Source organism: Sporobolomyces salmoneus (assembly GCF_050403485.1).
Source record: "Sporobolomyces salmoneus JCM6883 DNA, S_salmoneus_JCM6883_v1_ctg86, whole genome shotgun sequence".
Taxonomy (NCBI): Eukaryota; Fungi; Basidiomycota; class Microbotryomycetes; order Sporidiobolales; family Sporidiobolaceae; genus Sporobolomyces; species Sporobolomyces salmoneus.
In genome coordinates, this window is record NW_027481077.1 from 1 (window position 1) to 26,009 (window position 26,009).

General features: G+C 50.2%; 10 protein-coding genes across 10 annotated transcripts; 3 read left to right on the forward strand and 7 right to left on the reverse strand.

The window, feature by feature from the left end:
* Positions 1–2,100: 2,100 nt before the first annotated feature.
* JCM6883_004208 (ABC1 kinase family protein) lies at positions 2,101–4,620 on the forward strand (the record flags this gene model as incomplete). Its single annotated transcript, XM_076635163.1, has 10 exons — positions 2,101–2,606; positions 2,670–2,935; positions 3,031–3,158; positions 3,223–3,336; positions 3,409–3,522; positions 3,593–3,611; positions 3,674–3,756; positions 3,819–4,209; positions 4,287–4,349; positions 4,422–4,620. Coding segments are annotated over 10 exons (1,883 nt in total), but the record flags the coding sequence as incomplete, so codon positions are not given.
* Positions 4,621–4,888: 268 nt separating this feature from the next.
* Positions 4,889–8,069, reverse strand: JCM6883_004209 (uncharacterized protein; the record flags this gene model as incomplete). Its single annotated transcript, XM_076635164.1, has 4 exons — positions 4,889–5,078; positions 5,157–5,413; positions 5,482–7,851; positions 8,001–8,069. 4 exons carry the CDS (start codon positions 8,067–8,069, stop codon positions 4,889–4,891), a joined length of 2,886 nt encoding a protein of 961 aa, XP_076484832.1.
* Positions 8,070–8,363: 294 nt separating this feature from the next.
* On the forward strand, positions 8,364–10,071 carry JCM6883_004210 (CDC50/LEM3 family protein; the record flags this gene model as incomplete). Its single annotated transcript, XM_076635165.1, has 7 exons — positions 8,364–8,469; positions 8,540–8,673; positions 8,802–9,039; positions 9,123–9,296; positions 9,393–9,719; positions 9,788–9,969; positions 10,039–10,071. The coding sequence occupies 7 exons, from the start codon at positions 8,364–8,366 to the stop codon at positions 10,069–10,071; spliced, it is 1,194 nt and encodes a 397-aa protein (XP_076484833.1).
* Positions 10,072–14,416: 4,345 nt separating this feature from the next.
* On the forward strand, positions 14,417–14,827 carry JCM6883_004211 (uncharacterized protein; the record flags this gene model as incomplete). The annotated part of the gene is made up of 1 exon (XM_076635166.1): positions 14,417–14,827. The coding sequence occupies one exon, from the start codon at positions 14,417–14,419 to the stop codon at positions 14,825–14,827; it is 411 nt and encodes a 136-aa protein (XP_076484834.1).
* A 1,091-nt stretch (positions 14,828–15,918) lies between these two features.
* On the reverse strand, positions 15,919–16,921 carry JCM6883_004212 (uncharacterized protein; the record flags this gene model as incomplete). The annotated part of the gene is made up of 5 exons (XM_076635167.1): positions 15,919–15,967; positions 16,032–16,269; positions 16,335–16,592; positions 16,653–16,824; positions 16,895–16,921. 5 exons carry the CDS (start codon positions 16,919–16,921, stop codon positions 15,919–15,921), a joined length of 744 nt encoding a protein of 247 aa, XP_076484835.1.
* A 243-nt stretch (positions 16,922–17,164) lies between these two features.
* JCM6883_004213 (uncharacterized protein) lies at positions 17,165–18,129 on the reverse strand (the record flags this gene model as incomplete). The annotated part of the gene is made up of 4 exons (XM_076635168.1): positions 17,165–17,466; positions 17,539–17,808; positions 17,874–18,030; positions 18,100–18,129. 4 exons carry the CDS (start codon positions 18,127–18,129, stop codon positions 17,165–17,167), a joined length of 759 nt encoding a protein of 252 aa, XP_076484836.1.
* A 367-nt stretch (positions 18,130–18,496) lies between these two features.
* Positions 18,497–19,560, reverse strand: JCM6883_004214 (uncharacterized protein; the record flags this gene model as incomplete). The annotated part of the gene is made up of 6 exons (XM_076635169.1): positions 18,497–18,542; positions 18,623–18,676; positions 18,759–18,840; positions 18,915–19,153; positions 19,227–19,326; positions 19,410–19,560. The coding sequence occupies 6 exons, from the start codon at positions 19,558–19,560 to the stop codon at positions 18,497–18,499; spliced, it is 672 nt and encodes a 223-aa protein (XP_076484837.1).
* A 546-nt stretch (positions 19,561–20,106) lies between these two features.
* Positions 20,107–21,744, reverse strand: JCM6883_004215 (uncharacterized protein; the record flags this gene model as incomplete). The annotated part of the gene is made up of 8 exons (XM_076635170.1): positions 20,107–20,170; positions 20,240–20,319; positions 20,392–20,633; positions 20,710–20,758; positions 20,828–20,915; positions 20,979–21,053; positions 21,123–21,213; positions 21,273–21,744. The coding sequence occupies 8 exons, from the start codon at positions 21,742–21,744 to the stop codon at positions 20,107–20,109; spliced, it is 1,161 nt and encodes a 386-aa protein (XP_076484838.1).
* Positions 21,745–22,072: 328 nt separating this feature from the next.
* JCM6883_004216 (uncharacterized protein) lies at positions 22,073–24,089 on the reverse strand (the record flags this gene model as incomplete). The annotated part of the gene is made up of 4 exons (XM_076635171.1): positions 22,073–22,799; positions 22,877–23,063; positions 23,135–23,480; positions 23,562–24,089. The coding sequence occupies 4 exons, from the start codon at positions 24,087–24,089 to the stop codon at positions 22,073–22,075; spliced, it is 1,788 nt and encodes a 595-aa protein (XP_076484839.1).
* A 368-nt stretch (positions 24,090–24,457) lies between these two features.
* Positions 24,458–25,921, reverse strand: JCM6883_004217 (uncharacterized protein; the record flags this gene model as incomplete). The annotated part of the gene is made up of 7 exons (XM_076635172.1): positions 24,458–24,541; positions 24,611–24,676; positions 24,750–24,880; positions 24,986–25,154; positions 25,235–25,296; positions 25,363–25,443; positions 25,897–25,921. The coding sequence occupies 7 exons, from the start codon at positions 25,919–25,921 to the stop codon at positions 24,458–24,460; spliced, it is 618 nt and encodes a 205-aa protein (XP_076484840.1).
* Positions 25,922–26,009: the final 88 nt, after the last annotated feature.

Sequence of the window (26,009 nt, forward strand, 5' to 3'; positions counted from 1 at the left end):
CCCTAACCCTAACCCTAACCCTAACCCTAACCCTAACCCTAACCCTAACCCTAACCCCTAACCCTAACCCTAAAAAAACCCTAACCCTAACCCTAACCCTAAGAGTCAACTCCGGAGGATGATAGAGAGCAAGGGAGAACGTACAGATAATACCAAGTTGACTCATTCGAGTCTTTCAGTTTCACTTAGACGAAATTAGTGATCAGAATTCACTACATCGATGCGAGCGAGTTAGCTCTGATGCTGCGTCGTACACCTTCACTGCTTCTGTGCGAAACAGGAAAGGGAAGTACTCACAACAAGCGACCCAGGTCATTCGAGTCGGTTTTCGTTTTTTCGACTTCGAGCTGCAGAGGCTGTTGAGACAATGAGTTAGCCGTTCATGGAGGGGTCACTTTCAGACAATGTGACGGCGATGAAAGGAAAGAGGAACTCACTCTGAGCTTGATTGACTCGCTTGATCCATTTCCAGACTCCAACTCATTCTCCTTCCGAAGTCTCTCAATTTCCATCGCTTTTGACAGAACCTCTTCTTCTCTGTACGCAAACCTTAAATGCAGCGTCAATCACATTGAGTGAAACAGAGCTGGATCAAGGAGAGCTTACAAACAACCGCACACTTCCGGATCAGCAAAATCACGTTCTCTTCCTTGTACTTATCCTGCTCTCCACAATTCTGCTCCGTCCCTCTCTACAGCCGCTTGAACCTTCTTCGAGTGGCGAGATGATCTTCTTGTACAACGGCAATGTCGACGGCATCTTTCCCAATTTTTCGAAGCGGAACCACGTCAAACCGGGTTCGAGGCAACAGACAACATACTTCGACACGTGTATGGCCTCAAAGCTTGGAGAACAATCTACAGAACTGATAGCATCAGTGTCGATCCGAAAAGGAGCGCGCGAAAGGGGGAAAGGAGCTTACTGACGAAATCTTCGAGGTTGAACGAAAACCATGATTGTCGAGGTTTGGTGCAGCGAGAGAGCCAAGCGTAAGGCTTACAGCGACATAGAGAACATCTGTGTGGTAGAAAATCTCGAATCCTCAGTCTGTGGTCACAAAAATAACAAAAAGCGGTGAAAGCGAGAAAAAAGCTCACTTGCAAATTAACCTTGAAGGAACGAAACGAAAGAAGCGGAAGCGATACTCCTATGAGGACTTGTCGGACTTGTAGTCGTAGTATGTTTTGGATGATCCTTGGAACAACATCTTTGCGAGCCGTGTTCGCGATTTACAAAACTTCCCAAAATCTCACGATTCTTTGTCCTTCTCCGAGTTCTCCGCCTCAACTCGGAAGATCTTCCATATCTGCGACGTTTGAGCGTGTCAAGAGTGGGCGACTGATGCTTTAAACAAAAGGAGAGCTAGAACTTACACCTCCTTTCGAAACGATCCATTCCAATTCCTTCATTCTATTTCGAACTCGCTTCTCCGCTTTTCCGCGTCTCGAATGTAGCTCCTTTCGTCCTCGCCTCGTGACGTCCTCCGTCCAGTCGACGCTCTTCTTTCTACCCTTGAATCCTGCTTCATTATCCTTCGACATCACACAAGTTGAGCGTGAGAGAAACTGGCGAAGGAGCAGCATAGTACGTCGAGCTGAGCAGCGCTACTGTCCTCCGAGGTACTGTTAGGACTAGTGATCTAGAGTGGAAGCTGTTATTTAATCGGACGCGAAAGTCAAATTATCGATATCGTCGAACCGAAGCAGCAGGTCGAAGGGCTGTACGCGCTATCCGATGTCCGCGAGATGTCCTTCGTATCGGCATGTTCGAAAGGTCGCAGTGAAGTGAATTGGAAAGAGCGAGACGAACTTCTCCTCTCTTCTCGACTACTACCGACTTTTCGCTCGACTCGAATGCTAGGAGTGGCTAGGACATTTGGTCCGCCGCTACGGACATCAAGAACACCGACGCTATCATCAACGCGTGAGTCCTCCCCTTCTTCTCGAGGGGGAAAGTGACGTAGGAAAGGCGGGACAGGGAAGACTTCTAGCGAGCGACTCTTGCGCGTAGGGGATACAGTAGTCATCTGAGACCACGATGAGAGTGGACCGCATCTTGTCAGTGAAGGAGAGAGCTGACTTTGATTCTCCTTTCCGATAGTTCTCTCCCGGCGACTCTCTCCTCCTTCCCCTTCTCTGCTGTCCCGACGACCATTCTCCCAGTCGACACTAAGACGACTTGCCGATGTCCCTCCGCCTCCTCCTTCCTCGACCGCGAAACGCCTCCCTCGTTCCGACAAACGATCTCAATCTCTCCTCGTTCGCAATCTCGCCCTCTCTCGACTCCATTCTCGATTCCTCCGTCTCAAACGCCCCTCAAAGCGTACCTCGATCCTGACGACGCTCCTCCTCTCGCTCGGAGGTCTCTACGCTCTATACGAATTCTCGACTCCAGCTCAACACGCCGTCGTCGCGATTGAACGATGCGCTACGATCGCGTGGGCCGTCACTCGAGCCGTAATCGACTACAAGCTACTGTTCAGGAAGACGTGGGAAGATACGGAAGAGGGAATGAAGCAGAGACATCGAGATTACGAAGCGACTCACTGGAAAGCCGCGACGAGGTTGATGGAAGCTTTGAGATCTCTCGGCGGAATCTACATCAAGGTGAGTCTCCTCGCAAATCAGTCTTACCTATCTAGACTGATCCCAAGAGGTGAGATTCATCAGCTCGGCCAACATCTCTCGACCGTTCAACTCGTCCCCGCCCCTTGGGCACTCGCAATGAAACCTCTCCAAGATCAATGTTTCCCCACTCCCTTATCCGAGCTCGAATCACTCTTCCTCGAAGAAACCGGAGAACCAATGACTCGATTCTTTTCTTCGTTCGATCCGGATCCGATTGGAGTCGCGAGTTTAGCACAGGTTCATCGAGCAGTTGATAGGGAGAGCGGGAGAGAAGTAGCCGTGAAATGTATGCATCCAGAATTGGAAAAGTGAGTCAGCTGTCCCTCGCGCTCTCTCTCATCTCTCTAGACGAAAAACGAAAAACTTGAATCTGACGAACCAAAAACTCGTTTCCTCGTGATAGTTTCTGTGATATCGATATCTCAACAACGATATTCTTACTTAACACGGTTAAACGGATATTCCCTTCTTTCGAATTCACTTGGTTGGGAGAAGAGATGCAACAGAATTTACCTCTTGAAATGGATTTCCGTGAGTACTCTCCCTTCTCTCTTCCCTCAATCGCTCTCGAAGACTGACTCTGTTTCGTCGATAGGTCATGAGGCAGCTAACGCAGCTCGATGCGTGAACGATTTCGCTGGTTTGAAAGAAACTTCCGTCGTCGTTCCCGAGGTTCTTTGGGCGAAACGAAGAGTTATGGCGATGGAGTGTACGTCTTTCTCTGTGACTCGCTTCCTTGACAACTCTCTAGCATACTGACGAACTCTCGCGTCCTCGACAGTCGTGAAAGGAGGTCGAGTCGATGATTTGGAATACCTCGCGAAACACAATATCGATCGAAACGAAGTCAGTCGACAAATCGCAGAGATCACTTCTCGAATGATCTATATCACTGGTGAGTCTCTCCACGCTCTTCTCCCTTTCGTAGGGCGTCGAGATTGACTCACGTTCGAAAATCGAAACAGGTTTCTTCCACGCAGACTTGTGAGTAAATCTCCCTCTCCTCGTCTCGAATCTAGTCCGTACTGATACTCTTGCGATCGCAGACACGGTGGAAACTTGTTGATCCGACCCGCTTCGCCTAAATCTCGTTCTCCCTTCAATTTCGAAGTAGTTCTCCTCGATCACGGTTCGTCTCTTTCCTTCTCTTCTTCTCTCCTTTCTCCTTACTCACGCCTCCCATTCATCTAGGTCTCTACTTTGATCTCCCTCACGATCTCCGCGTCAACTACGCTCGATTCTGGCTCTCGCTCATGGCTTCCCCTACTCCCTCCGTCGAAGCCGCTCGTCGAAAATACGCCAAACTCGTCGCGAACATCGACGACGCCCACTACCCTCTCTTCCAAGCCGCTATCACTGGTCGTGCTGCTCTCGATGGGGCTGCCGTCATCGCTGAAGGAGAAGGAAAACCGATCGAGAAAAGAGGAAGCATGTTAGATTTAGGCGAGAACAATGCGGACGAGAAGAAGAAGATGAGGAACGCGATGGTGATGCAGGAAGGGTTGATGGAGGCTTTGTTTCAGATTTTGAGAAACGTTCCGAGGAGAATGTTGATGCTTTTCAAAGTTAACGACCTCAATCGGTACGAGTTTCTCTCTCTCGCTACCCTCTCTCTCGTACTCGCGTTCAAGTTGAGCTGATCCTTTGTTGTCATACTAGAGCTCTCGATGTATCACTACAAACTACTCATTCTCCCGCTCGAATTTTCCTCATCATCGCCGAGTACGGTCTCTCCTTTCCCTCTCCTGTTCCCACTTCCGCTCAAAACTGACTTCTCTCTCTTTCTTCGTATAGTTATTGTAACCTCTCGATCCGTCTCGACGATCTCTCCTCCCCTCACCCTCGTTCCCTCATCTCAAAATGGAAATCTTGGTATCGATACGAATCTTGGAAATGGACGATTCGAGTTTGGGTATGGGGAATGGAAACGAAAGCTTGGATCGATTGGATGAGAGGGAGAAGAGTTGGGTTGGAGGAGATGATTCGAGTGTAAGCTTCAGTCGAGCGAGCGAGCGTCAGAAAGAGAACTTGTTGCTATCAATAATCATTTCTTCTTACTCTTCTCTCGCTCTCTCGGTGCGATCTCTGTTGAGCGAAGAAGAGAGTGAGAGAAGAGGGCGTACAAGAACGAGTTGCGCGCGATGAGTAAAATGCAAGAAATCAACTAGAAAGTGAAAACAACAAGAACGAGCGAGAGAGAAACCGCGCGAGAGAGTAAAATAACGAACGAGGCAAGCAAGCAAGAAGAACGAGACAGAAACCTATTCTCCAAGCATCATAGCATCATCAGGAGAACCTTCAAGAGGTGTCGCGAGAGTTTGATCCGTGTTTGTAGAGGAAGAAACGACGGATCCAGCTCTCGAACCAGTCGGAGTCGGAGCGATCGGAATCGGATTGAAGAATTGTTTCGTCGTGTTCTTCTTTCCTCCTTTCTTCTTCGGTTTCGGGATACTGTTCGACAACTCATCTTCGAAATCAGTAACTCGAGTAATCAAGGAGAAGAGAAGAGAGAGAAAAGTTGAGACTGACCTTTCGGGAGGACCTAAACAATTCCCTTTCGCCGGTTTCCCATGAACCGCCATCGTTCCTCGACTCTTCGTAACGAAATCGCAGTTCGGAGCGGGGCAGACAAAGTTTCCTTCGTCGGATCGAACGATGTAAGCCGAGATTCCGGTCGAATATTTGAGATTGATCGAATCGGTGTGGTAGTGACGATGATGAGTCGCAGCGGAAGAGGAAGCTTTCGAGCGATAGAAGCGTTGAGGACAAGAAGGAAGAGGACAACGCTGAGTGAAGACGAGAGAGATCAGCTTTCGAAATTCGAAAAGAAATGAAGATTTTCGAGAAAACTCACGACCATGACTCCAGTTTTCCCACTCGCTGCGTGAGCGTTCGCCGCTTCTTGCATGATCAACGAAGACCTTTCCGCGATCATTGCCGCCGTCATCGGTTCCCCTTGTTCTTCGTCCGTTTCATCCGAATCTGGCGAAAGTTCTTCCCCTTCGAACGGAGTCAATTCCGATTCTCCACCACTTCCTTCCCTCTCCCTCCTCGCCTTCTCCCTCTTTGCCTTCTTCCTCTCCCTCTTCCTCTGTAATCTCTCGGCTTCCAATCGTTCCCTCATCATCAATTCCGCCAATTCTTTCTTCCCCATCCTCTTCCCATTCGATTTCTTCTCCTTCTCCTTCTCCTCTTCTTCCTCAACCTCGTACTTTCTCGCCGGATTCCTCACAGCCCATCTACATCGATACTCCCAAGTGTTCCCCATCCCTTCCTCCAAAGTCTTGAACCTCCATTCATTCATCCATTCCATCCCCCCGACGAAAGATTCCTCAAACTGAACCGATTCGAAATCTTCTTCCGTTCCTCTACCTCCTAAACTCTCTCGTCTCTTCTCACTCAATACGAATAACTCCGCCGTCGTCGTCGTCGTCGTCGTTGAACTCTTCTTACTCCCGAATCCCGTCGTCATCGAAAGATTCGTCGTCGTCGTCGGAGTTGGATCAACCCCATTCGTCGTCTTTAACAGCGCAACAAACTCATCTTCAATCCCATACCAATCCTCCCACCCTAACCCTTCGGGGTTCACTCCATCCGTCGCTCCAGAAGTAGTGAATCGACATTTGTTTCGTTGATGAAAATCTGACCAATCGAGTCTTGCGATTTGTCTGTACGTTTTCGGTCGAGCAATTAGAGCAATCGGTGCAGAGGGAGGAGGAGGGGGCGCAGAAAAGTTGGAGAAGAAGGAAGCGGTACGAGGGAGAGAAAGCGAAGGAACGGGAATTGAGACTGGGTTGAGAGGAACGGGAACGGAAAGGAAAGAAGAAGTCGGTTTGAGTGAATTCGTCGAAGGTGGAGGTGGATGAGCTAGAGAAGTTCCATTGCTCGTCGTGGCGATGGGAAGTGGTGAAACTGATCGATCCGTCGTCGTCGTTCCTGAAGGAGTCGGTTCCCATTCCCATCCCGGTTTCTTCTTCTCGTTCCCTCCCTCTGCCTCTCCCTCCTCTTCCAGTGCATCCTCCTCCTCATAAGTAGGTTCAACGATCTCCCCTCTATACGTAATCTCCCTCAACCCTTCCTCCCAACTAAACCTATTCAAATCCCCTTGAACTTTCTCGAAAACTCCTAAATCGGGTGGAGTTGAAGGTCGTCGAGGTTTCCCTTTTCCCTTGAAGTGTCGATTGAGTGGATGATCGATTGATTTGTGAGGGAAGGCGAGTGGGAGTGGTTCGGGTTCTGGAGAAGGGGAAGAGAGAATCGAAGAAGAACGAGAAGAGGAAGCGATCGAAGAAAGAGGTGAACTATCTCGATCGGTTCGTTCTATCGGAATCGTAGTCGTTCTAGGTCGTTTCGTTTTCGATTTCTGTTGTTGTTCCTGCTGCGTAATCGTCTCATTGTCGTCGTCGTCGTTGTCGGAAGATTCGAGTGAACTTAAACTCGATTCCGATTCCCTCCTCCTTCTCTTCTCTTTCCTCCCTTCTCCCTCATCCTCCTGTCCATCGTGAGTTGCTCCATTCGCAGTACCTCCTCCTCTTTCTTTAACCCACCTCTCAAAACTCTTTACCAATTTCCCGCTCGTTTCCAGTAACCCGACCGCAGTCTCATCATACCCAAACTTCGATTTCGAGTTCTCGGAAGTTGAAGTCGAGGCGATAGGATTGAATAGAGAGTTTACTTGTGAAGGAGGGATTTCAAGGTATGAAGGTCTAATCGTTCTCGCTCTCAAACTCCTCCCGTTCGGAGCTACGAAAGACAACGACGTCGGAGTAGGGTCCTCGATCGGCGGAACTGAGGAGGAGGAGGGATCTTGAGTCGAATTCGAATTCGAATTCGGATTGGAAGGTGGAGGTGGAGGTGGAAGGAGTAACGAAGTTGAAGTTGAGGAGGAAGCTTCCGGTTGAGGTTGAGGGGAGAGTAGCGAAGGGGATACGAGAGGTTGATCGATTGAGAGTGAAGCGACTTTCGAGGAGGAGGACGCAGGAGCGGGGAGAACGAGATCTTGGTTATTTGAGAGGAGAGCTAACGCGGCAGATTTCGTTGGATTCAAGTGGATCTTCCTGAGTCGGGGAGTCGAGGCGATAGTTCGAGTTGATTGTTCAGGTCGTTTACCGAGTGCTTTTTCGCTTAGAGGAGGGTTCAGGGTTGTGGAAGGGAAAGGAGCGATAGAGGACGAGGAGAGCGAGAATGAGGGAAAATCGAAATTCGTCGAGGGTTCATGATTCGACTGAATTCGCTCCGTCGATAGAGACGAGTAGAGATCGAAAGGTAGTATCGCGAGTTCGAATGGAGTAGGAGTTGAAGATTTGACGGAGAAAAGAGATAAATGCGTCAATTTTGAAATCCACTCCTTTCGAGTCCTCGTTCTCGACTCACCTTCACCTCGCTCGTCTCGAAATCACCCATGACTATATCTTGAAATTCTTCTGATACTCCGACTTCCATCGTTATCCGCCAAGAAGTTGAGGATTGACTAGGTTCGATTCAGGGTGATTTTCGAAACGTGATTCTTCGCTCGTCCTCGTTCGAGCGCTTGATCGATACGTGTAGTAGCTTGATGTAGTGGAATCGACTCGATCTATCGTGTCGGTTTAGCGATCCGAGAAGAGTCGACAAAGAGGTGTGAATCGAAAGAGGTCAAAAGCAAAACCTTACAGACTCTATTCAATTTCAGTAATCAAAGTGAAGGAATCGTTCTCTTTCTAACCTCATCACCTCTCATCACGCTACGACGGAAGGATGGGTTTATTCAATCGCAAGAGTAGTAAACAACAAGACGAACAAGTATTACAAGAGAACGATCAGAAGAAGAAGGACAAAGTTCATTGGAGTAAACGACCTGCGAGTTCGTACCCCTCTCTCTGTCTCCCACTCTCCCACGCGACTTTGACTGACGAGAGTGACGATTGATCCAGATACGGCATTCAAACAACAACGGTTGAAAGCATGGCAACCGATCTTGACTCCCGCGACAGTTCTCCCAACTTTCTTCCTCGTCGGAATCATCTTTGTTCCTCTCGGAGGTGTATTATTATGGGGTAGTAATCAAGTACGTTCCCTTATCCCTCCTCTCCACCTGATCCGATCTCTCGTTCGCTTGAGTCGACGAGTTTGTTTAGTCATTGCCGAACTAACCTCTCTCCTCTCTCTCCCTCCTTCCTTGCGCACTCACTCTAGGTGAAAGAATTCACGATCGATTACACTCAATGCGAGTTCCTCGCCCCTCAAACGACTTTCTCCCCTCTCTCTTCGTCCGATTACTCGTTCCGATTGAATTCAGACTCGTCCCCTCCCGCTCCAACTTGGCAATTCATGAACGACGATACCGAACCCGACTTGTCTCGACAGAATTTGTGTCGAGTACAATTCGAATTACCGACAGAGATGAAATCTCCAGTGTTTATGTATTATAAACGTCAGTTTTCATTCTCTCCTCTATCCCTCTCCCTCTCGCTCTCGAATTTCGAACGAGGTACTGACGATAGAGACCCGATATAGTAACGAACTATTATCAAAACCATCGAAGATACGTTAAATCGATCGATTCGTCTCAACTACAAGGAGACGCAGTTTCGTATTCTTCGATCGATGGAGGGGATTGTAAACCGGTCGATACGAGGGATAACAAGATTGTTTACCCTTGTGGATTGATCGCAAACTCTTTATTCAACGGTGAGCTACTCTCCCTCTCGCTCTATTTCGAATCCGTGCGAAAAACGACTCGAACTGCAAAAACGAAAACTGACTCTCGAATCTCGCTCTCGTTAGATACATTCCTTCAACCGATTCTCCTGAACCCTTCCGGTTCAAGCGGTAACCAAACGTACAACATGACTTCCCGCGGGATCGCCTGGTCTGGTGAATCCAAGAAATACGGTCAAACGAAATACTCGGCGTCCGATATCGTCCCACCTCCAAACTGGGCCGATCGTTACCCTCAAGGTTACACCGAAGATAACCTCCCCGATTTGACGACGGATGAACACTTTCAGGTGTGGATGAGAACGGCGGGTTTACCGACTTTCAGGAAATTGTATTTTAGGAATGATGATGAGGCTATGCCGGCGGGTTCTTACGAAATCGGGATCTACATGAGTACGTTCCTAACTCTCTCTATCTCTCTCTTGTCAAAACGAAGCGACTAACTGAGTGGCGGTGAGTAGATTATCCAGTCGCCCCCTTCCACGGTACGAAATCGATCGTATTCTCGACAGTTTCCTTCATCGGAGGGAAGAACCCTTTCCTCGGTATCGCCTACATCGCAGTCGGTGGTGCTTGTATCTTATTGGGGTTGATCTTGACCGTGAGACATTTGATTAAACCGAGGAAATTGGGAGATCCACAGGTACGCTCAAACTTTCGTCTTACTCGTCTCTGCCGTGATGAATTGAGTGCTGATCGAGTCGGCGTACAGTACCTTTCGTGGAATCGAGCTCCTGCGAATTAGACGACTTACCCCTTCTCCTCTCGATCGCTCTTCGGTTTCATTTTCCCTCCCTCACTCGACTCGACGATCTCTCCTCCCCCCGCCCTCTATCGATCTCACAATTCTCTACAGACTCTCTCCTCGGACCACTACGTCGAACCCTCGCTCACCTCGCTATTCTCCTCGCTTTCGACTGTAGTTTTATCGAGTTGTCGCTCTTCTCGCTGTCTCGCTCGTTGGCTCGCTCTTTTTCGGTTAGATCTGTTCTCTGCTTTTTGTTTCGTGTGCACGTTGTAATCACTTGTTTGGCTCATTCTTCTCGCGCGAAAACGTTCTCTCGATTCGAGAGAGCGAGAAGAATGGATCGGATCCTTTTCGTTCGACGAGGGAGAACAGCGCTGCTCGAATGGGAGCGAAAGATCGTCACACGGGTACGAATAGTATTCACCTCGAGGCACGACTTCAAGTCAGCGATCGAATCGCGCCAGAAAACTCGAAACGTCTTCGTTCACGCTGCCTTGAAGAGATGAAGACGTAGCTCTCGGTAGGATCGCGACCATCGTCTGCAGAAAGCAGATGCTGCCATGCTATGTGTTCTTGCGAGGCGATTTCTTTCGAGTCAGCGCAATCGGAGACTTCACGATTCGCCTTGTGTCGATGACCTTGAGCCTTTTGACATCCGATTGCATCGAGTCGCGAGAGACTTCGGGCATAGTGCAGAGAGATAGATAGTAGGCTGCTGCCCATTGCCCCAAGGCTCGGAAAAGTGTGTCATCTCCCGTCGAATTGCGCGAAAAGTGCTACCGAGGCAGAATGCGCATGAACAACAAACGACACGAGGAAGGAAGGCGCAAGCGAGAGCAAGAGACAAAGAGAAAAGCTTAGACAGTCGAGGAGAGTCAAGAAGAAGCAAAGCTAAAGGGGACAGAAAGAAGAGATGCCAACGTCGAAAAAGAAGCGATTCCGAGTCGCACCAGTTCGACAGCAGTTCGCACACGCAAGACAAGGACATCAGCATGAGCGAGAGCGGACACCGATGATCGCGTGCTAGCGAGAGTCAAGCGAAAGAGTCGAAGGAGCGTCGAGTTGAGCGGAAAGCGAGAATGAACGAGCGAACCTCTTTCGCCCAAAGTTCACAGAATAGCCAGCGCTTCCGCATGTCCAGATCGCACAGGGTAGAGTGAGTACCTTCGTAGGAGGGTTGAGCGGTTTACGAGACGGAGAGAGCGTCGATCGTCGAGGTTGAGAGAGTTTGAAGAAGGAGGCCGAGTATCGAGGAGAGATGCCGGTGGGACTTGTCGCGGTCGACGGGATAGCTGATACGGTAACCGATGTCTCGAGTAGTCAGAGAGCGAGTCCGGTTGTAGTCAGGTGAGCAGTATCGAGACAAGCTTGCGATTCTCCTTTCTCCTCTCTACCTCTCACTCGAATCACTCGCGACTTCAGAAGCAGCACAGAAAGACCCATAGCACTCTCTTCGTTCTCGAGCGAAGGTCAAGCGATTGACCACTCGGCTCTTCGACCCTTTCTTTTCCTTCATCAAACAAGCGACTTCAGTCCATCTCCACCAGTCTCGAGGCCCCGCTGCAAGCTCCGATAGCTCAGAAAGATACTCATTAGCATACTCAGGGAGTCTCGTAACCTTTAGTCTGTGAGTAGGCACACGTTCCCCCTTACTCGAACCTCACACCCTCTCTGAGCTCTCCGTCTTGCGAGATAAGGCGACTGACACGGTCAATACTGCTACTTCAGCAGAAGATCTATACCGCGCTCACCTCAACCTCCGACTCTCTTGCCCCGAACAGAATGCTTCCGACTCTCCCGCCTGAACTCCTCCGCGAAATCATCGAAGCGTCGATCCCTCACTCGTTCCATTCCAACACGTACCGAGCTCGGCAGAATACCCTTCTCTCTCTTTCCCTTGTATCGGAACGGTTCCGAGCGATCGCCCAACCTCTTCTTCGCGAACTCGTTCGGATCAACTCGAGTCGAGACATAAAGTTCATCTCCGCTGCGCCAGAGGGACGAGACGAAGGCGGAGAAGGATCTCAAGACGAAGGAAACGGAAGGCTCAAAGTGCACGCCATCAAGCAGGCTGTAGTCGACACTCCCGCCTCCGAACTTTGGTGGTCGGATTCAATGGCTTCTGTGGAGAGCCTCACTATCTTCAAATGGGTTATCCCTTGTTGCCTGGATCTAGGATCTCTTAAATGTAAGCTCTTCCATGCTGTGCTCTGTAAAGTCAGACTCTCATTCCGTCAATGTCGCCAACAGATCTCACCAGCCTTCACCTCTCGTCTGTCAAACGGGACCTCTCAGTCTTCAAACGGGACAGCCCGCAACCTCAACCTCTCCGTCACCTTCAATCCCTCACTCTGCGCTGGGTCGAACCAAGCTTGTCCCTCTCCCTCTTGAGCCCAGTCGTTCTTCCGACTTTGCGAAACTTGGCCTTCGATGATGAATCGTCGCAAGCGCTCAGCCGCTCGATGATCGACCAAATTCTTCCGCAGCTTGAAACTTTCTGCATCTCAAGTCGTCTTTGGACCTCGACGACAGCCACCTTCCTTCATGGCGCCGTCGACAAAACTCTGATCGATTCCTCTCTGAACGACGTCTCTCAGTTTCATGCGGCAGCTCAAACCACTCCCATCGCCTTCATACGCATTCTCACTCCGTCAAGCCATCTCGAGGGCCAACCAATGGCTGCTGCACTCGTGGACAACTTCGCTTCTTTCGTCGGAAAGAAATCTCCGCCGACCCTCCGAGCCATCTATTTGGATGCTTCTTTCGGAGATCCTACCTCTGATCCATCGCTTCTGCGACGCTCGATTGAAGACCTCGCTCGAATGTGTCGACAACAGAAGATCGAGATCGTGTTCGAACTGGGTCCTTCCCGTGTTACGATCGACCCTTTTATCTCGCTTGACTTTGGTAGGCGACAGAAGAGATATAGGGACGAGGCTGTAAAGGGGGACTCTGGAGGAATACAAGCTCGAACGTGATCAAGGCAGGGCGTCATCTCTAAGAAGCTTTCTATAACCTTTTCCTTCGTTTTGTTTCGTTCCTTGTGCACCCGTTCTCGTTTTTTCTCTTCGTTTACAATTCATCGAAACTGTTTTACTCAATCTGTCGCTACACTCGCTATCGAGAGCTACGTGCATCTTTCAGGCGAGCTGTGATGAATGTTCGAGCGAGCGATTCGTCGGAATGCTCACCGCCTTCGGAGAGCTTGTGAGCGCATGCTACGCCTCGATCATTACTCTCACGTACAGAGTCTGCGCATTGCGAAAGAGGACCGAGAAACGAGATGAAGAAGCTCGACTTCGTAGCATCAAAGACGGTTGACAACGGGTTTCGAGGACGAACGACGCGCGGCAGATGGTGGAGGGCGCCAGCACGAAGAGACAGAAGGCGAAGAGAATAGGCTGGAGAGTCGAGAAGCGTCGAGAAGCAGGAACAAGAGGGACAGAGAGAAGGAAGAGCTGCTGCCGTTGAAAGAAATCGCGATCCTGGGTCGAAGCGGAAAGTTCGCGGACTCGAGTCAAGCGAGTCAGCACGAGCCGGAGCGGAAAGTATAGGACCACCGTGGGAACGCCGAGAATCAAGCGGAAAAAGTCGAAAGAGCGTCGAGTCGAGCGCCGGAAAGCGCGAATGAACGAGCGAACCTCTTTCGCTCGAAATCTACAGAATAGCCAGCGCTTCCGCATGTCCAGATCGCACCCGGTAGAGTGAGTGCTTTCGAAGTCGGCTCAAGCGGCTTGCGGACACGGGATAGAGTCGATCGTCGAGGTTGAGAGAGTTTGGAGAACGAGACCGAAGCATCGAGCGAGGAGAGATGTCAGTGGGACTTATCGCGGTCGACGGGATAGCTGATACGGCATTCGATGTCCAGAGCAGTCAGCAGGTGAGTCCGGTTGTTGTCAGGTGAGTAGTATCGAGACAAGCGAGCATTCGTTCCTCTCTCTCCTCTACCTCTCACCCGAATCACTCGCGACTTCAGAATCAGCACAGACAGATCCACAGCACTCTCTTCGTCACCGAGCGACTGTCAGGCGATTGAATACTCGGCTCATCGACCCTTTCCTTTCCTTCATCAAACAAGCGACTTCGTCCCATCTCAACGAGTCTCGAGGCCCCGCTACCAGCTCAAATAGTCCAGAAGGATCCTCAGGAGTACTCTGCGGGAATCTCGTAACTTTCAGTCTGTGAGTCGAAACATGTTCTGCTCTACTCCGATTCTCCTTCCCTCTCGGCGCTCTCCGTATTTGCAAGACGACCCCATTGACAGGTCTTCACTGCTCTTCGGTCGACAGGCTCGTACCTCTGCCCTCTCTCCTGCCTCCAACTCCATTTCCCTACGAACGACATGCTTTCGACTCTCCCGCCTGAACTTCTTCGCGAAATTGTCGAGTCGACGATCCCTCACTCGTTCCACTCCACCACGTATCGAGCTCGACAGACTACACTCTGCTCCCTCTCCCTCGTCTCGAAACGATTCCGAGCGATTGCTCGACCAATTCTCTACGAAGTCATCTGGATCGAATCGTCTCGAAATTCCACACTCTGCAGTGCCGGTTTGGGAGGCAAAGGAAAACGAGAACAACGAGGATCAGGACAGAAGGATAATGCTCTCATCAGGCATGGTGTCCTGCATTTCGATCAATCCAAACCTATTCCCTGCTTGATGCAAGTTCTTTCTACTGTTACGAGTCTCACTCTGTACTTTGGATTGATCCCTACCTCGGTCAATTTCCAATCTTTCAAACGTAAGCGCTGACTTCACTTCCGTTTTCAAGACCAAGGTCTAACGTGAGCCATTCGATCGGTTCAACAGATCTTACCAACCTTCAGCTTTCGACGATCTCCTGGACAGTCCCTGAGGCTCTCGTGCTCCCTCAACTTCACTCCCTCGCCTTGCACTCGGTCACGCCAAGCCTGGTCTCCTCTCTCCTCCATCCCGATGTTATTCCAAATCTTCGAAACTTGGTCCTTACCTGCCTTCTCGCCGACTGGTTCGACGACTCATCGATTGAACGACTTCTCCCTCAGGTCGAAACCCTGTACTGCGACACTGAGTTGTGGATCGACCCAGCTGCGACGGTTCTTCATGGCGACATCGAAAACGTCCTTGTCGATTCATTCGCCGAGGAACTCCCTAACCTATGGCGCAACCGTGACACATCTCCCTTCAGTCACCTACGCATCCACACGAGATCGCTCTCCGACTCGATAGACGACTCGCTTGAGACCCTGCTGAAGGACTTCGCTTTTTTCATCGATGATTCTCCTCCGTTTCCTTTCAAAACTCTCTACATGGATTCAACTCTACAAAACTCGACCTTTGTGTCGCCATGTATAATCCAGAGGGTCGTTCGAGCATGCCACCAAAAGAAGATTGAGGTTGTTTTCGAGATGGGTCCGGCCAATTTTTTGCTCGACCCGATGACTTCGCTCGACTTTACCGAAAGACAGAGGAGGCGCAGAGAGGCGAAAGCGAGCGGGAAACAGACACAGGAGGATTTAGATCGTGGTCAGGGAAGAGCCTCAATTTGTTAGTTCCTCTCGCATCTTCGCTTCTGTTTCTCGAACTTCACCTGTATTCCTCCTCTTGTCAATGTTTACCACATGAACTACTCTGATCAACTTGTATCTGCTTTCAGGGTTGTCAGTACTGCAACTCGTTTCGTCCGAGACGCGAAGTCTGCGAGCGAGCCTTTCGAGAGCGATGAAAGTTCGCGCTCCGAATCAGATCGTTCAGAGTGAGCCTTTCCTGATGCAGCTCACGTCTCACGACGAGGCACTCGAGGTTCACTAACATGCAATCTCTGCGCTAGGACAAAAAAGGACCGAACAAATTTCAAGCGAACCTCAAGCGAAAGAAACGAAATCGAACGGAGGAAACAGATCGGAGAAAGAGCTACAATTCCCATTCAAGAGGAAGACGAGGAGAGTGATCTGGACGACGGCTTTTTGCTACGAACCTAGGGTCAATCGTTGCGGGCGAAGCCGATCTAGACTGGAGTTTCGAAGTAAACTTGAAGTATTTCCTCAACTGCGACAATTCGACATTCGTCTTGAGCGTGTACGAGTACGTTCGATATTGACCTTTCCAATGTACTTCTTGAGGGGGAAGCGAGCCGTTCATGGCGGTTGAAGGGTTGACTTGGGTCAAAACGAGCTCATGGCGGAAGTCGCGACCTCCGACGTTGGCAACCTTGTCTAGTGAATGAAGCGATGCAGGTCAGTCCCTATTGAATCTCGAGTCGATTCAGGAGAGACCTCACCAACTGTGACCGAATACCTCTGGGCTTGAAAGCGTTTCATTCCCGTCGCGAGGTTTTCAGTAAGCACTTCTCCTTGAGCATTGACAACTTCAGCGAAAGAAGGACCCGGAATCGTATCGAAGACGTATCCTAGTCGTAGGTGATTGATGTGACGGGGACAGGCGAACCAAACGGGAGGTTGATCGGAGTGAACGAATCGACAAACCCGCATCTTGACGGCTGGAATCTCATATTTGTACCATCCTACCCTCTCTTCAGCTGAAGTTCATTGTGAGAAGCTGGTCATACTCGGAGCTGACGCAAATAGAAGCAGCTTACGATTGTTTTCGGGACCAAGTTGCAAAGCATCCAGATTTCTGAAATCTCCAGCTTCGCAGCGATAGTTCTCCAAATCATACAAGTTGAGATTGCTTCTCCCGTTCTCGATCTCACTCGTGATAGTGCAGATCTTACGCATGGCGTTTTCGATGAGTGAAGCGAGGATCTTGAGCTGCCAAAGCCGAAACAGAGGGAAGGTCAGCTCAAACACGCTCGACAAAGGCAGCTCGAAAGAGGCTCACATCACGGTCACTGATCTGTTGTAACATTTCGTCAGCGAGCGAAAGAATGGCTAAGAGGAAGGAGGTTAAGCCGTTTCGAAAGCTTTGTTCGCTTGAGGTCGGACTTGCCGCGGAAACCTCCGAACGACGGCAGACCGATCGTCGAGGGCTTCGAGGCGATAATGATAACGACGAAGCTTAAGGAGGAGCAGGCAAGAGCGACCGGAGGAGGACTGAATAAGGAAGAAAGAAGATTACATAGATTCATAAGACGAAATTACGAGATATTGGTCAGGCGGGCCTCCTAGACTGGACAGCAAAAGGACTCGAGGTAGACTGAGGTGGTCGACGAGAGGAAGGGGAGGTAGCTCGAGATCGCGTAGTCGTCTTCTCCCGGATCGTCGCGGTGAAAAGGAAGAACGTTTTCGAATTCTCAACTTCTCTGCCCGTTTCGATCTCGTACTTTCTATATTGACCTTGAAACCTCGGCGAGAGAGGGACATCGAAGCTGTTGTCATCGGGACGGTTGAGCGCGTTGAGGGCGTCGTATTGCGTGAGCAAGAACTGGTGTCGGAAATTTCCTTCGTTTTCCTCTGCACGGTCGAGCTTTGGATATCAGCTACAGAGTCGAATAGTAGATTATACGGAACATGACCGAGACTTACCGACTTTGACTGTACACCGGAGATCAAAGAAGAAATAGTTCATTCCATTCGAATCGGCAAATCCGCCTCGAGGCATTCCCTCCGAAGTCATCACCGTTGCGAGAGAAGGACCTGCGATATCTTGGAGCTTGAACCCATTCGAAGGGAAGTCGGAAGCAGAGCGGGTCGCTCGATCCCAAACTGCCCACACCGGGGTCGGGAGTTGCCAAACGTTCAAGATTCCTCGCATCACGACCGCTGGGACGTTGTAGATATGGAAGGTGAAGCCATCTATCACACCCGGTTACGTAAGCTGTCGAGTCTGAGCCGAGGACAGGTAAAACAGGAGAGCTCACGTTTCTCGTGAACTCCCTCGTAAACCAAGTCTCCTTCTCGACAATGATACTCCCCGCCCTTGAAGATGTCCAGTTTCGGCTGCCCAGGTGCTCTGAAGCTTGTGATGTGACAGATTTTTCGAAACGCTTTCTCGAGGAGCGAAGCGACTCTTGAGAGCTGTTTTGGAGAGTCCGCGATCAGTGCTTTACCCTCACGACGAGCGAGACAAGGCAACGAATGACTCACCGGTACAGCTTCATGATGATGTATATCCATTCAGTCAAAGAAGGAGAAGTAGTAAGGTAGAAAGAGAGAAGAGAGAGACGAACGAACCCTCGTGGTTCGTATTTCCGCCTCTTCGGAGTTTCCGGTCGAGGTCAAAGAGTAAGGGATCAAAGCTCACTCGATGCCAAGCCGATCGGGAAGGTCAGCGGGAAGAATAACGTTTGCAGAGATTGACAGCGGTGATTGTAGAGGTCTACGAATGAATAGAGAATGAGAGGAGATTAGAGACGTGATGGAAAGCGATGGAAAGAATGAGATGAAGAGATAGAAGGCGTGGACGTGGATGAGGAGAGGAAATGACAAGATCGATTCGGTGAGATCGTTCTGTGGCGAACGAGAGGATTCGAGCTAAAACTCTCTAGAAAACAGCCGAAGCGACGACAACGACAGCCGCGACGAGAGCCCTATCGGACGAAAAAGGTCTCAGTCAGATTTGACGTTTACGACGAGCAGAGACGAGTCGAAAGCCAGGAGAGAAACTCACGAAGACTTGACGAAGTTTCCAGCAGCTCCTGATCCAGAATCGGATCCAGTTTGACTGTGATCGTCACATCGCACGACGAGCCTATTATCAGTGATCAGGCGACAATGGAGCGAGGAAGAGGGAGATCCGGACTAACCCAGCGTTCGCAGCCGAATCGGTTTTCGAAGCCAAATCCGAAGTGATCGATCCAGCTTTCGAGGTAGCTGAAGCCGCAGCGTCTAGTTCCAATCAAAATACCATCAAGTCTGTCAGTTGACGCACGTGACGAGACGTGAAGAGAGATAGAACTAACCGGAAGCTTTCGAGCTAACACTGCTCACGGCCGAAGAAGCTGAAGCCCCAGCTCCCGAAGACGACGACGATTCGCCAGACGACGAGGAAGACGAGTCGGAGGAGGAGCCAGAGGAAGATCCACCGCATTTGCCGTCGGAACCGAGAGCGTTCGAATCGTCGTTAGGAGCATTGATCGTCAATCGAGCTGAAGTCGCTTGTTCTCCATCAGCGTTCGTGATATAGAGAACGACTACGGTTCTGTGCGTTGGAGAACGAGACTCATCGTCAGCTACTTCAGAGAAGCGAGAGATCGAGATTCGCTGAAACGAACCCAGCTTTCTGATCGACCGGTCTCCAACTAACCGTACCCGTTTGATCCGTGATCTCCCCAAAGTTCTCCAAACTACTCGCGGCATCATCTCCCGGTCGAGCTGTAAGCGGCCGACCCAAACCCTCGCGTCAGCACAAAAAAAAGGTACGTGCGTTCGAGAGGGATGAAAGGAACGCAGCTTACCGATGATTTGACAAGGAGGTTTGTCACAAGTGTATTGAATCGCCGCGGGGGAACACTCGAATAGGTTGGGAGATCCTACTTCGGAAGCGGCGAGAGCGAGGGAAGAGAATGCGGCGAAGAGGACCGAGGTTGCTGCGAGGGATCGAGGCATCGTGTAAAAGAGACTGTCCGAGAGTAAGCGTCAGCGGGTATTCGAATGAGAACGGTGAGGGAGATACTGACGGAATTTGGGTAAGTGAGAAGAGAGAAGGGAAGAAGAGGTGAGCGAACGCGATCTTTCAAGATGAAAGAGACGAGGTCCCTGCTTCTGGGCTTGAACGAGAACCGAGCGTCGAATGCGTTCGTCTTCGAGAGCCGACGAACGCGGGGGAAGATTCGATTGTGGAAGGAGGTCAAAGCGGAAGTGGAGAGAACGATTTCAACGCGACCGAGCTTCGAGAGAATTGGAAAGCCGAGACGAGTCTCGCTTAGCGGCGTGTCGTCGACTTGCTTGAAGTCCGCCGAGCACTTCCCGCGTCATCAATTCAAGAGCCGAGCTGAGAAAAAACGAAAACTCCTGCGAGAAATTGCTGCGACAAAAGAATATGGGAAACCTCCAACGAATCCAACGAATCCAACGAACACTGACGGCAGAGAGAGGAAAGAGAACGATATAATAGTTGCGCTCCGACCCGTCGACAAGCGAGTAAGCTGAAGTTTATTGAGCTTTCCCGAGTTTCTGTTGAACGTCTCGAACTCCTCCCATCGCACTTCTCGCGCATCTGAGTCGTTGTACTCGAGTTTAGTTCTCAAGTCGTCAACGAAAGAGCTGAACTAGAGCGACAACTCACGCTAAAACGATCGCGTAAATCCAAGTTGGTAAACCTCTCGCCGCTGGTGTAAACTTCGCATAAACCGGTTCGATGATATGCTGTACAACGCTCGTCCAAGTACATCAGAATTTGCTCGACATCCGATGCGACGAGAAGAAGAAGCGACATACCTGAGATTCACCGCTCAAAATCGTTTGCGCGACCAGTTTCCCGACGGTTTCAACTTCCAAACTCGGGGCGACCCAACGAGGGACATTGAACGCGAACCCTTCGAACATGGAGGTTTTGATGTGAGCGGGACAGATTACGGAGGTACGGATTCGACGGGCGTTTGAGGAGGGTTGATAGAGGTAGCGAAGTTCTTCCGTGAGGCCTTCGTGGAAGGAGAGGGCGGCGGCTTTCGACGAACAATCTAGCGAGAGAGAGCGGACGATTTGGTGAGTAAAGGGGAAGCGAGAGGTGGAAACGAGAGAGAAGTCGGAACGCACAAGCTACTCCGTTTACGGCTTGGTGATATCCCGTAGACGAAGCGATAGTCTGCGAGATCATCAAGAACAATCTTGAAACACCACAGCAGAAGAGATGGCTGTGAAGGAAAGAACGTACGACAACATGACCGATTCCAGTTTTCAGCATTTCAGGTAAGAACGCCTGAACCATATAGTAGTGCGATTTCACGTTGATATCGTATGTACTATCGACGAAAAACCATTCGTCAGTGAATCAGACGGGGTCAGGGAAGAGAAATGAAGCTCACAGATCGATCTCTTTCTCGTTCATATCCAAAATGGATTTCGCTCGAACAACTCCGGCCATGTTCACCAATACGGTACTGCGTCAACAATTGACAATGAGCTCCATCCTTCTGTCTCAATTAGTGCTGAGCGAAGGAGTAGCTCACGGATGTCCAATTTCTTTCTTTACTTTCTCCGCCGCATCTCTCACCGCTTGAGGATTCGAGATATCCACCTTGTAATGCGTCAACGATTTCGCTGCATGAACCCCATCATTAGCACACGTCAACGAGTGACATAGGGAGAGAGTAACTCACGTTTCGGACCTACCCATTCAGCTAAATCGAAAACGACGAAATTAATCTTCAAATTCCTTTCCTCCAACTGCTTCACGACTTCTTTCCCAACTCCCCCAGCTCCTCCCGTAATCAATACGATTCTACCTTGCCAATTATCCCATCCATCTTTGTTTCCTCGACAATTGTTTCGAGCTAATCGATTCATTCCTTCATTCGCTTTGTACATCAATCCGACCGACCAGAGAGCTAGACTAGCTAGCATCCAGGGATCACGAAAGACATCTCGTTTCCACCATACCCCTTTGAAGGCGAGGGTCAAGGCGTGAAGAGCGGTCTTTTGAGTGAAGATCTTGGTTAGACGTTGGAAGTGGTAGAGAGGGAAGAGGAACGTGAGGACTGGATCGAGTAGGGTCGAGGAGATTAGACGCCAGAGGACATCGAGAGTGAAGTAGCCTTCGGTGAAATGAGTAGCGGGGAGAGAGATGATCATCGAGAGTTGAGTGAGGGGGTGAGAGGGGGGGAGAGCCGGAGGGAGGTGAAAGATAGAAGAGGACCGAAGTCGATTCAGCTGGAGCTTGAAGAAGAAGAAGAAGCGAATGAAGAAGAAGAAAGTGCACGAGCCAAACCGCGTGGGAAATTCGAGAGCTGAAGTTGAATTGATAAGAGAGAATCTCATTCATCGCACAGTGCAACTTGTGTAGTATAGACAGAGTGGACATACGAAGAGACAATTACAGAAGACGAGCAACAGAGACAGATAGAAAGAAGAAGGAGAAGTAGATACAACGACAAAAAACGAAAACTCGAAACACCATCCCTCATTCCGCTCCACCTCCAGCTGCTCCAGCATCCTCCTGCTCCGTCGACGAATGAGAGTGATCATCATCCATAACCGATTTCCTACAAATCGGACAACAACCTTTCCTCGTCAATAACCAACTCATCGCACAATCTCGATGAAACAAATGACTACAAGGCAATTCAATCACGATCGATTCGTTCTTGACGAACGATTCCAGACAGATTGAACAGTCTGTGAGGGAGGGGTATTTCGGGTTTGGACCGCGGAGTGGGAGGGAGGAGGATGAGGGGGATTTGAGGGAATAGGAGGAATGGCGACGGAGTCGGAAGGGGAGACGAGAGGGGAGGAAAGAGCGAAGCCGGGAGAGGAGGGAAGGAGACGTCGATGGGGAGGAGGAAGAAGAAGGAGTAGGTCGAAGGAGCGAAGTAGATTCAGTTGCTGATTCTTCGGGGTCTTCGATTTGTTGATGTCTCGGTTGTAATGTCAATCCGATCTCTCTCTCCTCGTCCCCTGTCGTTCCTGCGTTCGATGGACCAGCTTCGGAACTTCCCGATCCTGCGTTGGTCGTTGGTTTTTCTGGACTAGGTTCTCCCCATTTGAACACGACGAGTTTCGCAACTGCGCTCTTTGGAGCTCGTTCAGCCTTTTGCGCTCTTGCCATTCGGACTCGTTGAGTGAAGACAGTGAGGAGAGTGAGAAGGGAGGGTAGGAATAGGAGGAGGAAGAGGAGGTCGAGTAGAGGCCTGTACGCTCGATCTCAAATCAGTCTCTTCTTCTTGTGGCTACGGGAGAAGGGACTAAGAGCGAAGTGAAGACGTACCAAGCGAACATTTCATCTTTACTGAGAACGACTTCTAACCCAACAAACTTCCTTTCCTCGTCTTTGTCTTCGAGCTCGGATTGTCCTCCTAGAACGATTCGTTGTTCATCCTTCCAAGTCTTGATCAAACTCAAATAACTAGCTCTCGAGACGAATATACTAGGAATCTTGATATCTTTCGTATCATCTGTTACTCCGGAATCGACTTGATCAGTTCTCTTGCCGTCGAGAGAGAGAAGAAGTTGACTCGGGACTAACCTGGAGACCAAGGCGTTAACAACCCTTTCCCTCCTTTGATCCCACCTTCCTCTTCACTCTCATCCCCAAACACTACCGCTTTCGCTCCCAAACTTTGCGCGATTCGGACTTTGTTCGAGAAGGGACATTCTCCTCTTTCTACTAGAGCGATCCATTCCTCCTCCTCTTCTTCCGCCTCGTTATTGTTGACTCTGACGGGTGAGGTGGTGGTGGAGGGAAGGGAGCAGCCGTATGGGGAGGAAGAATCGGAGTAGAGTGAAATCGGGTAGAGATATCCTCGTAAAGGTTTCTCGAGTAAATGAGGGCCAAACGCAGAGGGTCTCGACGGGTGAAGAGATTGTGTACGCTAACAAAACGTCCCTCATCATCAGCTTGACTCTCCCAGCGCACAGAGAGGGAAAAGCGAGAAGGGAAAGTGGAAACTCACCTCAACATAAAGATTCGATTCGCTCCAACTCGACAACCCACTCCCGCTCCCTCCTCCTGCTCCTCCCACTCCTCCGATTCCTTCAATCCCGAGTTCTCGCATCTCCCATTCTTCAGAATCGGTCAATCCGTCGGAGGAGAAATCGAACCAATCTTCCTCATTGAATCCGAATAACGCCAATACTAAATCTCCTACGGTATCCACTAGTTTCTCTACCACGTGATTGACTCGTTCAGAAGGGGATCGGGTCGCTGAGAGAGGATGGAAGGTCGAAGAGTCGTACGACTTGAACCGTCCCGTCTCCCGCTCCTCCGGCCTGAGATCGATCGTGTGAGAGTCAGAAGGGGAATAGGATAACTCAGATAGTTCGGCAGCAGGTGGAACGGCGTAGAAGTATCGAAGTGGAGAAATGACGGCGATCAAAGTCACGAGAGAAACAAGGAGGATGATCGCGATGGGAACGGTGCGAGACCTCCTTCGTCGAGTTGGTAAGGTGTCGTGAGGGCTGCTGCTGCCTGAGGCAGGCATCGTGTGAGAGGGAGCTGCGGAAGAGAGAGAAGTAATCAGAAGAGACTTGTGGCGCTCTTTGGAAAGAGGTTTCACACTCTTTCGGACAGAACGAGGATGCTTCGTGGAGCTTCGTAGGGAACGAGTTGATCCGGCGGAACTCGTGCAGATAAATCATCGATCGCAAGAGTAGAAAATTCACTTTTTCGCCCAAAGGCTCTCGCAACGCTTCTTCGCAGACAATGACATCGACGACGAGCATCGTAGAAGGCGGTTAGATAGTGAGCAGAAGAAATTACAAGGCAAAAAGAAAGTAGAACAAAGAGTAGCGTTCCCTCAAAAAAGTTCGTCCCCTTTTCCGATTCTCATTCGCTTCTTGAGCTTTTCATTTACTCTTGAGCTTCAGTCGAAGTGGCAGCAGCTCCTTGTTGAGTAGGGCATTCGCGAGCGATGTGTCCGGACTCTCCACAGTTCTACCAACGAGGGAACGTCAGGTCAGCGAATTGAAGGAGAAATGAGAATGAGGGAGAAAGAAGACTAACGTAGCAAGACTTGGCAGCTTGAGCGTTGGTGCAATCCCTCGAGATGTGTCCGACTTGACCACAGTTCTGCATGCCGAGACATACTTGTATCAGTCGAGCCGAGCAGGCACGGAACGATAACGAGAAATCAAGGACATACGAAGCATTTCGAAGGGTTAACACATTCTCGGGAAAGGTGACCTACTCCACCGCAAGTGTAGCAAGTCTTGGGGGGAGCACCACCTTGGAATCCACCGTTGAATCCACCGTATCCTCCTCCTCCTCCTTGGTCTAAATCAATCAAAACTCATTCTCATCAGTTTTCCTTTTCTCTTTTCTGTTTCGAACCTCGCATCGAGGACAAGGAGAATGGGATAGAGGAGTAGAGTGACTTACATCCACCACCGAACGATTGAGGGCAAGTCCTCGAAATGTGTCCAGGTTGTCCACATTTGTAACATCCACCTTGAGACCTAGCTCCTCCAGCTCCTCCTTGTTGGAACGAAGCTTGTCCGGCTCCGAATCCAGCAGCTCCACCGTTAGGGTTTTGAGGGCATTCTCGCGACTACCATCAAACAGCAGCATCATCTTGTTAGCTCGAAGGGAAAGAGGGAGAAGGGAAAGAGAGAAAAGGAAAAAACGAACGACATGTCCGACATCTCCGCACGAGTAGCACTTCTTGGGAGCGGGTCCTTGAGGGCATTCACCTGCAGTCGTCGTCGTGAGTCGTCAGACCTCCATAAGGAGAGGGGTAGAGAGAGAGACAAACGAACGGGAGATGTGACCGGGTTGAGAGCAGTTGTAGCAAACGGCACCTTGACCCGCGGTAGGGCAGGCAGAGGCGATGTGACCGGCTAATCAATCGAGCACACGCCATCGTATGGATCATCATCGGGAGAGCACAGAACAAGGTCGAAACAAGGTTGGGAGAAGGGAAGAGGGAAGAGGAGGAGGGAAAACGATTTTCATCATCAATCGTCAGCTCGACCATCCCCTTTGGAAACAAGAGAGAATTGCTCAGCCCCCAAAGAGAAACCCCCCTTCATGTGAAAGATAACAGTAAACAGTAGAGTTGAATTGCAGGGGAACATCATCGTCGTCTTCGTTTCTTCACCGTCTCTGGTTGGTATATAAGTACGGTCTTTTTCGATGCGTGCGTCCCCTGCTATCAAATCAACCCTGAAGAATCTCGATAGCGTTCCTCCTGGGCTTGGTGAAAAGCAGCCACCCCTCTTTTTTTCCCTCCTTGATCTCTGATCCCCTTGAAGCGACTTGAGGCGAGTGTAGAATGAGCGGCTAGGGCTTACGTTGACCGCAGTTGTAGCAAGACATAGTTGGAAGTAGTTGGAAAGTTGGTGGTGTGGAGAAGGGAGAGAAGAGGAAACCATTTTTTCATCGCCGGCAAATCGAATCAAATATC